The sequence below is a fragment of the Oreochromis aureus genome, linkage group 23 (assembly GCF_013358895.1).
Source record: "Oreochromis aureus strain Israel breed Guangdong linkage group 23, ZZ_aureus, whole genome shotgun sequence".
Classification (NCBI taxonomy): Eukaryota; Metazoa; Chordata; class Actinopteri; order Cichliformes; family Cichlidae; genus Oreochromis; species Oreochromis aureus.
In genome coordinates this window covers 3,807,431-3,823,273 of record NC_052963.1, presented here as the reverse complement: position 1 = coordinate 3,823,273, position 15,843 = coordinate 3,807,431, and the positions used below count along the sequence as shown (strand labels likewise).

General features: G+C 39.8%; 1 protein-coding gene across 1 annotated transcript in view; it reads left to right on the top strand.

Annotated features, from left to right (window-relative positions):
* LOC116316656 (dystrophin-like) overlaps window positions 1-15,843 on the top strand; it is a 233,304-nt gene that overhangs the window by 122,434 nt on the left and 95,027 nt on the right. Inside the window, exons 21-28 of the mRNA XM_039607248.1 lie at window positions 4,788-4,866; window positions 6,867-6,979; window positions 7,237-7,365; window positions 8,265-8,457; window positions 9,976-10,121; window positions 13,255-13,355; window positions 15,389-15,500; window positions 15,657-15,770. Of these exons, the coding sequence (XP_039463182.1) occupies window positions 4,788-4,866; window positions 6,867-6,979; window positions 7,237-7,365; window positions 8,265-8,457; window positions 9,976-10,121; window positions 13,255-13,355; window positions 15,389-15,500; window positions 15,657-15,770 (987 nt within the window). The remainder of the gene's footprint in view (window positions 1-4,787; window positions 4,867-6,866; window positions 6,980-7,236; window positions 7,366-8,264; window positions 8,458-9,975; window positions 10,122-13,254; window positions 13,356-15,388; window positions 15,501-15,656; window positions 15,771-15,843) is intronic.

The following is a 15,843-nucleotide window of genomic DNA, read 5'->3' as shown; positions in this document are numbered from 1 at the left end:
CAGACAAAGAGCGATTCAGAAGACCCTTATGAGGAAAACATCGAGGGAACAGTTTACCCTGCCTGGGATAGGGTTACCGAGGCCCCGCCCTGGAGCCCGGCTCGAGGAGGGTGCCCGAGGGCGAACGTCTGGTGGTGCATTGTGTGCCGGGCGGCGACCAGTAGTGGAGGCCCTGGCGGACTGATCCCATGGAGATATGGTACTACAAGGTCATTAAGATAAGATGGGACCTGATTATTTAAGACCTTGTATGTGAGGAGCAGGATTTTGAATTCTGGATCTAACAGGGAGCCAATGAAGGGAAGCCAATACAGGAGAAATCTGCTCTCTCTTTCTCGTCCCTGTCAGTACTCTTGCTGCAGCATTTTGGATTAACTGAAAGCTTTTCAGGGAGTTTTTAGGACTTCCTGATAATAATGAATTACAGTAGTCGAGCCTGGAAGTAATAAATGCATGAACTAGTTTTTCAGCGTCACTCTGAGACAGGATATTTCTAATTTTAGAGATGTTGCACAAATGGAAGAAAGCAGTCTTACATATTTGTTTAATATGTGCATTGAAGGGCATATCCTGGTCAAAAATGACTCCAAGGTTCCTCACAGCATTACTGGAGGCCAAGGTAATGCCATCCATAGTAAGAATCCAGTTAGATACCTTATTTCTAAGATTTTCAGTACAATAACCTCAGTTTTATCTCAATTAAGGAGCAGAAAATTACCGGCCATCCAAGTCTTTATGTCTTTAAGATGTTCCTGCAGTTTAACTAATTGGTGTGTGTCATCTGGCTTCATAGATAGATACAGCTGGGTGTCATCAGCATAGCAGTGAAAAATGTATGCTATGCCTTCTGATGATACTGTCTAAGGGAAGCATGTATAATGTAAACAGAATTGGGCCTAGCACTGAACCCTGCGGAACTCCATAATTAATTCAGTGCGTGAAGAGGACTCTCCATTTACATGAACAAATTGGAGTCTATTAGATAGATATGATACAAACCACTGCAGGACAGTACCTGTAATACCTACAACGTGCTCTAATCACACTAATAGGATATTATGGTCAAGAGTATCGAACGCTGCACTGAGGTCTAGCAGGACAAGCACAGAGATGAGTCCACTGTCAGAGGCCATAAGAAGATCATTTGTAACCTTCACTAAAGCTGTTTCTGTGCTGTGATGAGCTCTGAAACCTGAGTGAAACTCTTCAAATAAGCCATTCCTCTGCAGATGATGTTTGACAACTACTCTTTCAAGAATTTTTGAAATGAAAGAAAGGTTGGAGATTGGCCTATAATTAGCTAAGACCGCTGGGTCTAGGGATGGCTTTTTAAGTAAAGGTTTAACTACAGCCAGCTTGAAACGCTGTGGTACATAGCTGACTATTAGAGACAGGTTGATCAGATTTAAGATTGAAGCATTTATTAATGGCAGGATTTCTTTGAGCAGTTTAGTGGGAATGGGGTCTAAAAGACACGTTGATGGTTTGGAGGAAGTAATTATTGAAGTTAACTCAGAAAGATCAATTGGGGGAAAAGAGTCTAAATGAATTATCAATGGTACTAAAGGTAGCTGTAGATAATATTACATCTGTGAGATGATTTTGGGTAATTTTTTCTCTAATGATTAAAAAAATTTTTGTGAAGAAGTTCATGAAGTGATTACCAGTGAACGCTAAAGGAATGGTTGGCTCAACAGTACTCTGACTTTTTGTCAGCCTGGCTACAGTGCTAAAGAGAAACCTAGGATTGTTCTTATTTTCTTCAATCAGTGACAAATAGTAAGATGTTCTGGCTTTACGGAGGGCTTTCTTATAAAGCAACAAACTATTTCTCCAGGCTAAATGATGATCTTCTAAATTTGTGACACGCCATTTCCTCTCCAGCTTGCGAGTTATCTGCTTTAGGCTACATGTTTGAGAATTATACCACGGAGTCAAGTGCTTCTGATTTGAGGCATTCGTTTTCACAGGAGCTACAGTATCCAGAGTCATACGTAGTGAAGAAGTAAAATTATTAACAAGACTAGAAAAAGTTGCATTTCCTGCAAAAATGCAGTGTGAATGCCATGTAGTCGAATGTGCAGAAAACAGCTGAAGAAGCAGAACTACCTGCTGAAAAAAACTGAAGAAGCTGAAGTTTGTGGTGAAAACAGCTGAAGAATCTGGAATTTGTGCTGAAAACGGGTAAAAAAAACAGAAAATTCTGCTGAAAGGGGGATAAAAGCTGGACTTTATGCTGAAAAACTTTGTAGTTGAACTTTCTGCTGAAAAGAGGTGAAGAAGCTGAATGTTCTGCAAAAAAGAGATGCAGAAACTGAAAATTGTGCTAAAAAGAGGTGAAGAAGTTCTGAAAATTCTGCTGAAAAGAGCAGAAGAGGCTGAAAATTGTGCTAAAAAGAAGTGATAAAACTGAAAATTCTGCTGAATCGGGGTGAAGAAGCTGAAATTTGTGTTGAACAAGAGTTAAAAAAGTTGTTTACTGAAAAAAATGTTGCCATAAGCAGGATTCGAACCCGGGCCTCCCGCTCTGAGAATGGCTGCTCATCTCACTGAGCTAAAACATGGCTCAGCCCAGCAAGCTAAACCGGTGATCACACTGATAATGTGGTCCTATTCATCAAAATGGGCCAAAAAGTGGCATAAAAAGCTATTTCAAAAGGTATAAAGGTTATGACCACCAAAAGATATAGCAGTCATCAGCAGAAAGAGCAGAACAGGTTAAAATTTGAATGGTGAAAATTGGATGAAAACTGAGGGAGTAGTTAAGCAGCAAAGAAACGGAGCAACTAGAATAACTAGAAAGAGTTGCATTTCCTGCGAAAATGCAGTGTGAATGCCGTGTTATGCAATCTGAAAACACTGTGTAGAAGCTGAACTCTGCTGAAAACTTCTTTATGTGAAAGATTACACTGAAGAGTGTCAAGAAAGCAGGGTGAGTTGGAGGAAAGAAGATGTGCGGGAAAAGCCACATGTAGGATTTGAACCTGCACCACTTGGTCTCAAGGCAGCTGCCTATCTCACTGAGCCACACTGGTTCTCAGGTGACTAAAACGAGATGAAGAAACTGAAAATTGTCCTGAAAAGAGGTGAAGAAGCTGAGATTTGTGCTGAAAAGAGGTGGAAAAACCTGAACTTTCTGCTGGAAAGAGGTGAACTTGTTGAACTTTCTGCTAAAAAGAGATGAAGATACTGAAAATTCTGCTGAAAACAGGCCGAGAAGCAGAACTTTCTACTGAAAAAAGGTGAATCAGCAGAATTTCTTCTGAAAAGAGGTAAAGAAGCTGAAGTTTCAGCTGAAAACAGCTGAAGAATCTGGAATTTGTGCTGCATTCACACAATAATCGACCTCTGTTGGAGTAGCGTTCAGGTAGCATCTACATGGATGTTAAAATCACCCACAATAATTCTTTTATCTGAGCTGAGCACTAAATCAGATAAAAAGTCTGAGAAATCAGACAGAAACTCTGTGTAAGGCTCAGGTGGACGATAGATGATAACAAGTAAGACTGGTTTCTGAGTTTTACAGCTGGGGTGGACAAGGCTAAGCATCAGGCTTTCAAATGAATTAAAAGTCTGTCTGGGTCTTTGGTTGATTAATAGGCTGGTGTGAAAAATTGCTGCCACACCGCCCCCTCTGCCTATGCTTCGAGGTTTCTGGTAGTTAGAATGACTCTGGGGTGTTGATTCATTTAAACTAACATAATCATCCTGCTGCATCCAGGTTTCTGTAAGGCAGAGTAAGTCAATTTGATGATCAATTATTAAGTGGTGTACTAACAGAGACTTGGAGGAGACAGACCTAATGTTTAATAATCCACATTTCACTGTTTTACTCTTTGGTTCAGAGGTGGATACTGTATTGTTCTTTTTTTTTTTGTGATTTGTTATGATTGAGTTGTTTATTGCTGGTTTTTACTGTTTATTGCTGGTTTTTAGAATGAAATAAATGGACTTACTACTATTAAATAATGATAATAATAATAATTATTATTATTATTATTATACTTATTATATGCTGATCCAAACGATAACATAATGTTGTGTCACAACACATTCATAAAAATGTGTATTTGAGTGTTTTAAACACAGATAACATTGCTGGGTTTAGCTACAGTAGCTTCCACCAAGTTAACATTAGGTTAGCTAACTTATGTAGTTTTGTTGTTTGTTTTGTTTTTTATGATAGTGATGAATTAATCAATAAAAACATACTTCATTCATGAAGAATCATTTTTGTGTGTGTCATAATATAAGGCAACAAATGCTACTTTACAGTGTTTTCACACTACATGTTATGATTTTGAGTTACGCTAATCGCAGATTCTTTTTTTTAGCCAAAAACGTTATTAATCGTAATCGTAATATTGACTCTGACCCGCAGCAGAACTCATAATGTCTTCAAATATATTTTTCCAAAATCTCCAACACACTGATTTTATTTTAGATATGATGTTGCTGTTACCTGACATGTTCTGTAATAACTGAATTGAGACCAAAAATATTGTGGTATAAAAACTAGTACTTCTCTTGATACGTTTTATTTCTCATATATTTAGTAACAATAGGCATTAATTTAAATTATATTTTCATTAGTAGATCAGCTTCAAAGCAGTCTGGGAGATTACTTTTAAAATATATATGCTTTTCTAAATAACTGGCCAGTTGTGCACAGGTTTTTGTAAGTGTGACAGCAGAATAAGATCCACAGCTGGTTCATACTGCTTTGTAGATTGGACATTGATTTGTCCATCATCCATCCTCTCTACCTCTCTGTCTGTTTGCCACAGGCAATTGAAAGAGAGCGGCCAGAAAAGTACCGAAAGCTTCAGGAGGCCACACGCACAGCACAGGCCCTTGTCGAGCAGGGTAACTTGCACACTTACATACTCATTCACATGCATACACAGACATGCATGCTCCCCTTGTCTGTTCCCATGGCAACACTTCCACCTGTCCCACCCACTCTCCTTGTCTCCATAGAAACACTCACTCACAGGGAGAAACGGACTGAAAGAGAGACTTCTCATCTGTCCTTCACTCTGTCCTTGTGACACAGAAACACTAAATGTTCTTTTGTTTTTTTCACTAACCTAAAACAAAACATTCCTGATCTTTATACAACTTACTGGCCAGAGCTATATCTGTGTATTTTCTCCTTAAAGGTGCCAAAATTGTAAGGAAAATGCATTTGTGGGTTGAGCAGCAGAGTTGAGTGTGTGGTTACGCCCTTGAAAAACTTGCCAAATCTTCTCTGCCAGTGGCACACAGCTTAATCTACTCATGTTTTGATCTTCTGGTACCTCACGTGCTTGTGACAAATGCTGGTTGAAGAAAGGAATGCCATCCCTCAGATTCTGCAGCCACTGTCATCTTCCTCCAAGATAACACTTACTGCCACGGAGTTGTCAGAGACTGCCTCCAGACTACTACCAACCCACAAATGCATTTTCCTTACAAATGTGGCACAGTTTTGAAGGAGAAATAAGCAGGCTTTCCATGCTGTAAGATTTATTACAAAGAAAAGTCGTTACAACAAAGAAATAATCAACCAATATGCATTTCCTTATTTTTTGTGCCAAGTTTATATAAAATGGGATTCAAGCAGTACTGGTTAACATGTTGCCTTGAATTAAGTAATTCAAAATCTCTGAGTGCTCAGGTAGAGTAGAAAACGCTACACAAGAACTAGTCCATTTGCCATAATAAGCACTCTAATTTTATTTAAACTAATTTCATCAGATAATGGATTGGATTTTATATAGCGCTTTTCAAGGCACCCAAAGCACTTTACAATGCCACTATTCATTCACTCTCACATTCACACACTGGTGGAGGCAAGCTACAGTTGTAACCACAGCTGCCCTGGGGCAGACTGACAGAAGCGAGGCTGCCATATCGCACCATCGGCCCTGACAAAAACGATTTTCTTGCTGTCAGATGATGAAATGGTAAATGGACTGATTCTTATATGGCACTTTTCTACTCTCCCAAAATACTCAAAGCACTGTATACAACATGGCTCATTCACACCCACTCATACAAGCACTTCTAAACTCAAGTGCAATCTAACCAACATTCACACTCCGATAGACACATCGGAGAGCAACTTGGAGTTAGTATTTTGCCCAAGGATATTTTGCATGCAGACTGGGATCAACAAGGATCAAACCACCAACCTTCCAATCAGTAGCTGATCTGCTCTACCACCTGAGCCACAACCACCCAATGAAGAGAAGATGAAGTCAATAAAATTGGTTTAACTGTCTTCTTCATAAGTGACTGAATTCAATTGATCTGTTCCTGACAGTTGTCGCCTACTAAATGCAGGTTATTCATGAAAAATAGAAATAACATAGCACCAACTAGAATTGTAATTGGGGTGTAACAGGACAGGAATGAAAAAAACAAACACATTTACTGTAGGCTGCTGTGTTCAGATGCAAACTGCTATGGAAAGTACAGTTACCTGGTATGACATTATGGAGTATAATGAAGACATGATTCCATGTCAGAGCTGCAAGCCTGATGCTGTCATTTCCAGGTGCAAATATAATATAGCCAACATGGTTCAGTTTACTCTTTTGGAGATGAAACTGTCTTTGTATGAACAGATTTAATTCATTAAATGTAAATATCTGTTTACATTAAAAATACCAGTTAGTAGCACAGAGATGTGTTTCTGTTAGCAGCAGACTGTTACAGGCCAGAGGCTCACCTCTCACCTGCACTCTTGTGTGCAGTTATCATGTTTATGTGAACTGTTATGTGGTATTTACTATATGTCTGTGTGTGTGTGACAGCCAACTCTTTCTCTTTCTGATCCTCCCACCACTGCCACCTAACCCTAACCTACCCCCTTACTCCAGAGGGGAGTCGTGCCGATGACATTGCCCAGGCAGCAGAACAGCTTAACCAGCGCTGGGCAGGATTCTGCACCCTGCTGGGAGAAAGACTGGCATGGCTGTCCTTTCAAACAAAGGTACACACATCTGCATGCACATTATATCCAAGCCGTCAGTGTATGGGAAAAATTTCAATTTAACTTGGTATAGAACCATATGTTACATATTCTTCACAATACAATAAGCAGAGGACATATAAAGAATCACAGGTGTGTTTTGGTACAGTTACAAGGTGTGAGTAAACACGACCCAGTCTGGTCATTCTCTCTACTACAGACTAAAAAGATAATAATGTGTGGGTGTTTGGTTATTTTCTCCTCTGCGTGTCCTGCAGGTACTGGCCTTCTACAGCTTGTATGAGCAGTGTGAGCAGGCTGTGGACAGCAGTGAGAACTGGCTCAAAGTTCAGCCCCCGCTGGCATCTGAACCAGAACCACTCAAAGTGCAACTGGACCGATGTCGGGTGAGCGAGTCCTTACTTTGGTCATTATTTGTCACTTAAATCCAAACCCACATTGGTAAACAGCATATGTGATTACTTTACTGCAGTGTTTCATCGTAGTGTTTGATGTTTTTCACCTCATTTTTTTAAAATGTTTTTTGTTTTATGTTAGAAATTTCAGAAGTTTCTATTTCTTTCCATTTTGACATATTCATTTATTTGGCTTTGTTTGACTTTCTGTATTTCATGCACCTGTTTTGCATAGCACTTTGCTGTAAGTACTTTTTTGTTCTTGTTATGGTTAATATATTTCCACTTATTAAGAAAATGTTTAATAAGTCAGTCGACTCAGAACACAAATAAAGTCTACTCATACTTTTTATACATTATGATTACACTTTCTGAAAATGTCGTCCTGTCTTTGACAGTAAATAAACCTCCATCAGAATTAACAGAATTGTCACATTTAAAAAAGTTTTTGTCTCAAAGTAATGCATTAAGGGCTACAAAATGAACCGCCTGCCTTTACTTATGTATTTTGCCAGACTTTGGAACCCCTGCTCTTAACCAGATGTGTTTATAAATGCTTGAGCTTCTTAAAAAGCAGGAACTCGGATTGCAACACAAAATACAGGCTTTGTGTGGCAGTTTTTTGACAACTTCTACACAATAGAAGAAGCAAAACCAAACTGAATAAATAAAAGAAAGAGAGGCATAACTGAAATGAAAGACAGGACAGAAACAGAGACAGGTGCCATTTTACTTATTTATGTACTTATGTAAAATAAGACTAATTGAGTATAAGGTTAATAGGGTGGAAATGAAAACACTCAGCTTTTTACTCTGTATTTATTATTGGACATGTCTATATAGAGTAGTACAACTAATACTCTGTGACACTCTTCCTCCCCCCCAAATAGGAAGAGGTGGCTCGGCTGTCCTCACTGCAGCCCCAGGTGCACCTCCTGGATAAGAGGCTCAAAGAGCTGAAGGAAGAGAAAGAAGGGGACGAGGACCCTGCAACATTCCTGGATGTTGACCTCAATGCCTTCAAAGAACACTACAACAAGGTCCTGGAGGATCTGAGGGCCAGAGAGAAGCACCTACAACTTGGTGAGATATTATTAACCTGGTTTACACTTTGTGTCCCCTGTGTCTGAGTAGGTGCTCTCAGGTCAGCGTGTTAGTTACGTCATGGTAATTACTACAATTCTAAATTCTAGAAGCTTTTTAACAACACGTTCATGTCACTTTTATCGTTAATGACACTATCCTAGCTTGTTATATATGAAGACTTGCTTTTTCCAGCTAACTGATCTGGAAGTAAATTCTTATTTAATTCCAGTAACTAGCAGAGACAAAGTAAATGATATATGGATCGGATTTTATTTGATGCTTTTCTACTCTACTTGATCACTCAAAGCGCTCTGTACAACGTCTTATTCACCCATTCATACACGTATTAAAACAAGCACTTTTTTCTACACCTAAGAGCTTTCTACTTAACATTCACACACACATTGACCCTCCAATGACCACAGCTGCAGCACCTTGGGGTTCAGTGTCTTGCCCAATTATATTTTGGTGTGCAGACTGGAGCAGCCACTGCTCTTCCTCCTGCTCAGGAGGTAAGCAGACTTATTTTGTGTTTAATTTAAATACTACTACACAAGTATGTTTTTTTAAATCGACACTGTCAGCTTCACATAGATCGTCAAAAATATAAGCTGCGTTCAAGTACCAGTGGAAAACTAAGACTGGGCTTCCTCTGTATTCCTGCGTTTTTTTGTTTTTGTTTTGTTTTTTCAAATAAAACTAACATTTCTTTCTATAAATAAACAGAACAGTTTGTCTTCCCTGTACTAGAAAACGTAGGTTTACCAATTACAGACACTACTCAGTAGCCTCTGAGGGTTAATATTTGGTTTAAATAAGCTGCCGCTACATGCTGGACGTTTTTTAGCTTGGAAAAGTCAAATCCGTGTTCTGCTAGAGGTGAGTGAACACCATGGTTGCACATCTCTGTGTTCCATCCTCTCAAGTGAGCACATGCTAACTACTCACTTTGACGTCAGTCTTACCACAGGGTGGCTGTAGCTCAGGAGGTAGAGCAGCTCATCTACTGATCGGAAGGTTGGTGGGTCAATCCCTGGCTCCTCCTAGTTTGTCCTTGGGCGAGATGTTAACCCCAAGCACTTCAAAGCATAGATACAGTGAATGTGGCTTGTTGTATAGAGTGCTCCAGGGGACTAGAAAAGCACTATATAAGAATCAGTCCATTTACCATTCTCTGATGACAGTAGGGTAAAGTTGCATGAAACACTATGTATTAAGGCTAATTCACCGTGTGTTTTACTCTGGCTAATGAGTGACAGAACTGATAAGTCAATAGAAAGCAAGGAAAGAAAAACTAGAAGGCAGTTTAAAGGAGTCACTTTTGTACTGCCTCTGGCTGGAACAATGCAGCATTATGCCAAACCCATACTTGTCCATCAAATTGCAAGCCAGAGAAGTGTGATTCCTCACTCCAGAGAGCATGTCTCTAGAATCCAGTGGCAGCATGCTTTACACCACTGCATAGACTTCTCTGAGATATCACTTTTCTTTCATCTTTTTCTTGTCTTTCTTTAGTTTTGGAGAGTTTGCCCCCAGCTCGTTATAGGGAAACAATATCAACATTGTTGTCATGGTTACAACAGTGTGAAGCCAAGCTGGCCATTCCATCAACAGCTGTTACAGAATATTCAATCATGGAACAGAGGCTAAAGGACAATCAGGTATATTTTCACACACACACATGCATGCACAAACACATACGCACACACACAGTTCTAACGATGGCTTTTAACTGCTGTTGAAGTGAGAAGCAGGCCAATGTTTTTGTTTGACTGACATTATAAATTGACCATAATTCACTCCTACATTACATGGATATTATCTATTTGACCTTTAATAGGACTTAGATGGCAACTCTATGTTGATGGCTAGAAAAGAAATTCTATTTCACGGCATGTCTCTGAAGGCAGATGCGATGCGGGCACGTCCGGCTAAATGAGAAGATGGCAGAGGTTTGGAAATGATACACTATTTGGCAGACTAAAGTAAAATGTTAATCGCAGCTTTAAAGTCTCCCTTCAACTTTTCTTATTGAAGAAGCTGATCAAGATCAAAAATATGTGACCCATATATACACTGAGAGATTATCTAACAGCAAGTTTGGTTTGGGGCTATATAAATAAAATTGAAGTGAATTGGATAGATGTTTGGACTTTAAATAAGCCTGCAATGAGATAGGAGGGAGAGTCAGACTCAGTGAGGGCCTGTCTTGGATGTTGTCGACCTGCCAGTGGAGCCATAGTGATCATAAGCATACAGTAGATTAAAAGGACGTAGTTGATGTATGCCCATAGTCATGTTCAGATGTTCAGTGTTTCAATTACTCCGAGTGTTTAAAAAGTCAACTGCCATTGACAAAGACAGCTGTCCTCGCTACTTCTTACTTTAACTAAAATATTACCTACTTTTGCTACATATAAACTAACATTTAGTTTGCATTCATATAGATTATGTGACAAGTAAAGTTTAAATGTTGAATCTGCATATCATAAATTTACAAATTTATTACATAAATTTATGCTCATGAGCCTCTTTGACTTTTCCTTCAGGCCTGTGTTGCTTATGTTCAGCTTAAGTGTGCATGGAGATAGCGCTTTCTAAGCTTGATAACTGTAATGTAGAATAACAGAGAGATCAAGCCTTGTAGGCTGAAATTAAAGGTAATTATAGATAGGGCAGCACTGTGGTGAGGTGGTTAGCTCTGTTGTCTCACAGCAAGAAAGTCCTGGGTTCGATATAGTATATCTCTGCGGGGCTTTTCTGTGCGGAGTTTGCGCGTTTCTGCATGGGTTCTTTCTGGGTACTTCATCCCACAGTCCAAAGACATGCACTGGTGATTCTAAATTGCCTATAGGTATAAATGTCAATGAGCTGGAATAGGCTAAACTGGATAAGCAGAGGAGAATGGATAGATAATTATACAGAGAAATTAATCTTCTGTCTCCTTCTTCTCATTTATAAAGACAGGAATTCCACATGTGTACACATGTACATCTGTCTGCTCTCTGCAGATAACAGCATCACCTCTTTTTCTGTTGCACCAGATGAGTGCTGATGTCATCGGGAAATTTAACTCTTCTCCCACTGAAAAATAAAACTTGAGACAATATTAAAAACAACCTTATTGTGTTGAGTTAAATGACAGCTTGAAGAGAGATGATCATTATTATGCACAGCTAGTTGAAATGATTAAAGTCTGGATTGCAGGATTCTCTCATCACTGATTTTGGTGTTATTAAATGTCATGACTGATTTTGGGATTTTGATGTAGTGGATGGTAAGTAGTGCTAATTTACTGATGTTCCCCAATCAGGAAATTGGGGGAGAAGAAGAAATTACTTGTATATAGTGTATGTTTTATATGATGGAAGAAAATGAAGTTTTGGATATATCCACTAGAACATGGGTTGTTTGATTTGTGGGTCAGTCCAGCCTGGTGGGGTCCTGCAGTATGGGGGCTTTGCCATTGGCTTCCTGCTTCTCTCCCTCCTTTGCTTCTGATGTCTTTCTTCTGATCCTGGGGTTCATGGGGTCTGGTCCTCTGTGGTTCTTGGGGGTGGGGGTCGGCCCAGTATGCCTGTTGTTGTAGGGTGGGTGCCATGGCAGCGATGTGGGGGCACTTCTGGGGGCTTTGGGGCAGATTACCTATTAGTTAGTAATCATATGGAAATGTATTTCTTTCTGTTTGTTTTTGATGGGTAATAATACTGAATAAAGAAACTTAAATAAATGCAAGATTAACCATTAATCTGCAGCTGTATTTATTATGACAGGAGTTACATTTAAAACTGAACGTACTGTAGAAATTAACATAATGTACATTTGAAATTGTAGACAAGTGTAGGGCATGAGAATGGAAGTGAATGATGGGAGTCAGTTATATTAAAGTTCAAATTTGGAAGTCCAGCTTTACCTGTTAAATGTGTACACAAGGTAGTGAAAAATTTTAGCATACCCATAGCAGTGACAGACCTGAAAAGTCTTGCATGCAATTTTGATAAAGGACATTTTCAACTTGCTTTGTAATGTATCAGCTCTTTCCTTTGTTTTTCCTTTCACGCTAATGAAATGGAAAAAAAAATCCCAAACTGTGAGAACAAATAGTCCCTAATACCTCACTGCTTGGTATTCAGTGTTGCAGCAGAAGGATTGTGAAAATGCTCTTAAAACTGAGAGCTGACCTGTCCAGGGGCTGTTCTCAAAATAAGCTACTCTTAGCCTCTGAGCCACCTTGGTCTTCCACCTTCCACCTCCAGTCTTAAGTGCACCAGAAACATTGTCACTTATTCAGCTGAAATTCATTTTTCATGGCAGAAAACAAATTGTAAATCTACAAAAAGCTTTCTGTTACTAAATGTTAATGCAGTAGCCAAGTTTGGAGTGAGCCTATGCCCTCTATTAATTGTTCTTCCTCTTCCCACTGAGAATTGTATAAGGAAACAAGTTAAAAGAATTTTTGCCCAAATCATTTTGGCTCCATCACATTGTGAGACATGTTTTCGCCTTCGTTTCTACCAAAAGATTTAGCAAACATGATTCATGATTTCTAGAGCACTGAGTGACTAATGTGACTAATTTATTGTAAAGTGCTTAAATTGACTGTATGCATAGGAACATTATATAATATTAATGATGTTCCATGTTTGATTAACTTAACTTTATGTTTCCTTAGAGCAAAAATTAGTTGACAGCATCTAGTTTATATGTATGTAAATAGATGGAATAGACTGGGATTTACCATACTGTTACTGTTACTCTGACATTCTATCTGTCTGTCGCTCTGCTAATCCTCAGGCTCTCCAGGTGGCTCTGGCTGAACACCAGGGGGATGTGAACTACCTGACTTCAGCTGTGGAGCTGGTCTTCCAGAAAGCACCACCAGATGTCAGTCAGAAGTAAGAGATGAATATATGTAATGCAAATAACTAAGGTGTGTCACTTCTGCAGATCCCAGTGCCCATGTAGCGGGAAGTAGATTGCCCCTTTTCAGCCATCTTTGCAGAGGCTCAGGCCCTCTAGACTCCTTAGTTTTTCTTGGAGATTTAGCACTTTATGCTAATTTGCTTCATTGCTTCTGAAAAAAATAGCTGCTGTTAACTAAAACATTTCCCGTTTATTAATAGTTTGTGTTTGTGTTTAGATGCTAGTTTTAAGAGGTGGAGAACAGAGAGGAGAGTGGTCAAAGTATGCCTCTGCCACAGAGATCAGAGCAGTGATGGTAAATGGACTGGTTCTTTTATACTGCTCTTCTACTCTACCTAAGGACTCACAGCGCTTTATACAACGTGCCACATTCACCCATTCACACCAGCACTTATTTTTCTATGCTTAAGTACTTTATATCTACCATTCACACACACATTCACACTCCAACAGATGCATCAGAGAGCAACTTGGGGTTAGTATCTCACCCAAGGACACTAGGCATGCAGACTGATGCAGCCAGGAATTAAACCACCAACCTTCCCATTAGCAGAAGAAGAACAGTCACCCCACTTCTGAACAAAACCTAAGCTGTACAATGAGCAAGATAATGTTCATAATTATCATCCAAAAGAGTATATGACACAAGGTTATTTCCAGCAAATTGACAACTATGATAGAGTTGTATTAAAACAAGAGAGGGATTAGGAATGGGTTAGCTTCATCCAACTTACCAGAGAAAGTTTCTGGTGAGGCCAGATTTGGCAAGTTGGAACTGGCAGAGACTTGGCTTCAGCAACTCCAGCAACAGCAATTGGACAATGACATCTTGCTTTGAACCCAGACAGCAGACAACTTGCTTGTGGTCTCCCAACTAAGCTTCCTGTGTGGAGATGGACTACTAAATGGAATCCATGTCTGCTGAGTCCATTTTGACCAGATTGTTCTGTTGCAAAACCTTTGACCAGGAGTCCCGCTGGACACAGAGAATCACGATTAACAAGTTAATTACTGGGATCATGTGAATGAACAATGGAAACAAGTAGGTATGGCAGAGCAGAGATGGCTGGTTGAATGATAAGAGGCTGGGTCCACAGGTAGCTCCGCACACACACACACTTTTCTTTTTCACTTTTATTCTTCACTTCTGTGAAGGAGGCCCTGTTGCCCCCCCGGAGCTTGGTCTGCTCTGGTCTGCTGGCAGAACCTGTGGGCTCGTCATCGCGGCCCCCGGGCCTTGTGCGCTGTGGCTGCTGGGTGACCTCCCTCTTGGGCTCTCCTCTGCTCTTCACTGAGTGGGAGCCACGATTGTCCCTGCGGTGGTCCTCCTGGGCTTCTCATGCTCTGGGGGACCTGGGTCTACTTCACGTGTTTCGGGGCGGGGCTGTGGCGCCCCACACCCACTATTATGTGGAGAAACCTTATGAACACAAGCCCGCTCATACACACAGCTGTATATACACTCTCATATTATTTGTGCTGCGTGCTGTTCAGTAACATTTATTATTTATTATTTACTGTTATTTATGCATATGTTGGTTGTTGCTGTGGTTTTTCTGCTCCCTGCTCTGTTTTTGTTTGTTTTTTTGCTTTTGTTTTTTTCAGCAGGTGTTGAAGCAGATCTTCTTCTCCACTTTTCTCTCCCTCTGTTAACTTTCTCTCCAGCTTCTCTTACTTTGTTCTCTTTCTTTTCCATCCCCCGGCCATGCCTGTTGTCACTGTAGTAACTCAAAATAAAAAATCCTAATGAACATCTAATAAAATATGACTATCACATGGACCATTATAGCAAAGGCCATAATGGTCCACTTGTCCCATTCTGTTGTACATTTTTTTGGCCTTCAGACAACAATTCTGATTGCTTCACTGCCAAACAGGACAGGCAAAAAAGAAAAAAGAAGGAGTACTAGCGCTCTTAATTAACAAGAAAGTTGATTGAGAAAGATTCAAGATGTACGCATAGAAAACAAGTACTAAACCTCCATTATTTTCTGTGTGCCTGTAGGTATCGCAATGAGATGGATGTCATCATGGGGCGTTGGAGACGACTGGGCTCCACATTGACAGACAGTGCCCAAAGAATACAGGAACTCATGGCCAAACTGATGCAGTTTGAGGTAAACAGGAGAGAGCTTTTTAAATGTTTGCATTAAAGCTAAAATAATTCATAAAGGAATGTTCTTACTATAAAGAAACAGAACAGTTGGACTTCATCAGATGGTGTAGATTTCTTTCTACTGTTTCTACTTTCTGTCTGCCTCTCTCTGTGTCAGAATGACGTAAAGACTTTAAAGAAGTGGATGGAAGATGTCGATGTCTTCCTAAATGAGGAATGGCCAGCACTTGGAGACTCTGAGGCACTCGAGAAACAGTTAGAGCAGTGCACAGTAAGGATTAAAATTGCATCCTGTCATAATTTTAGATCTCTTTCAGAAGCAACAAATTACAGTTGTTACCAAA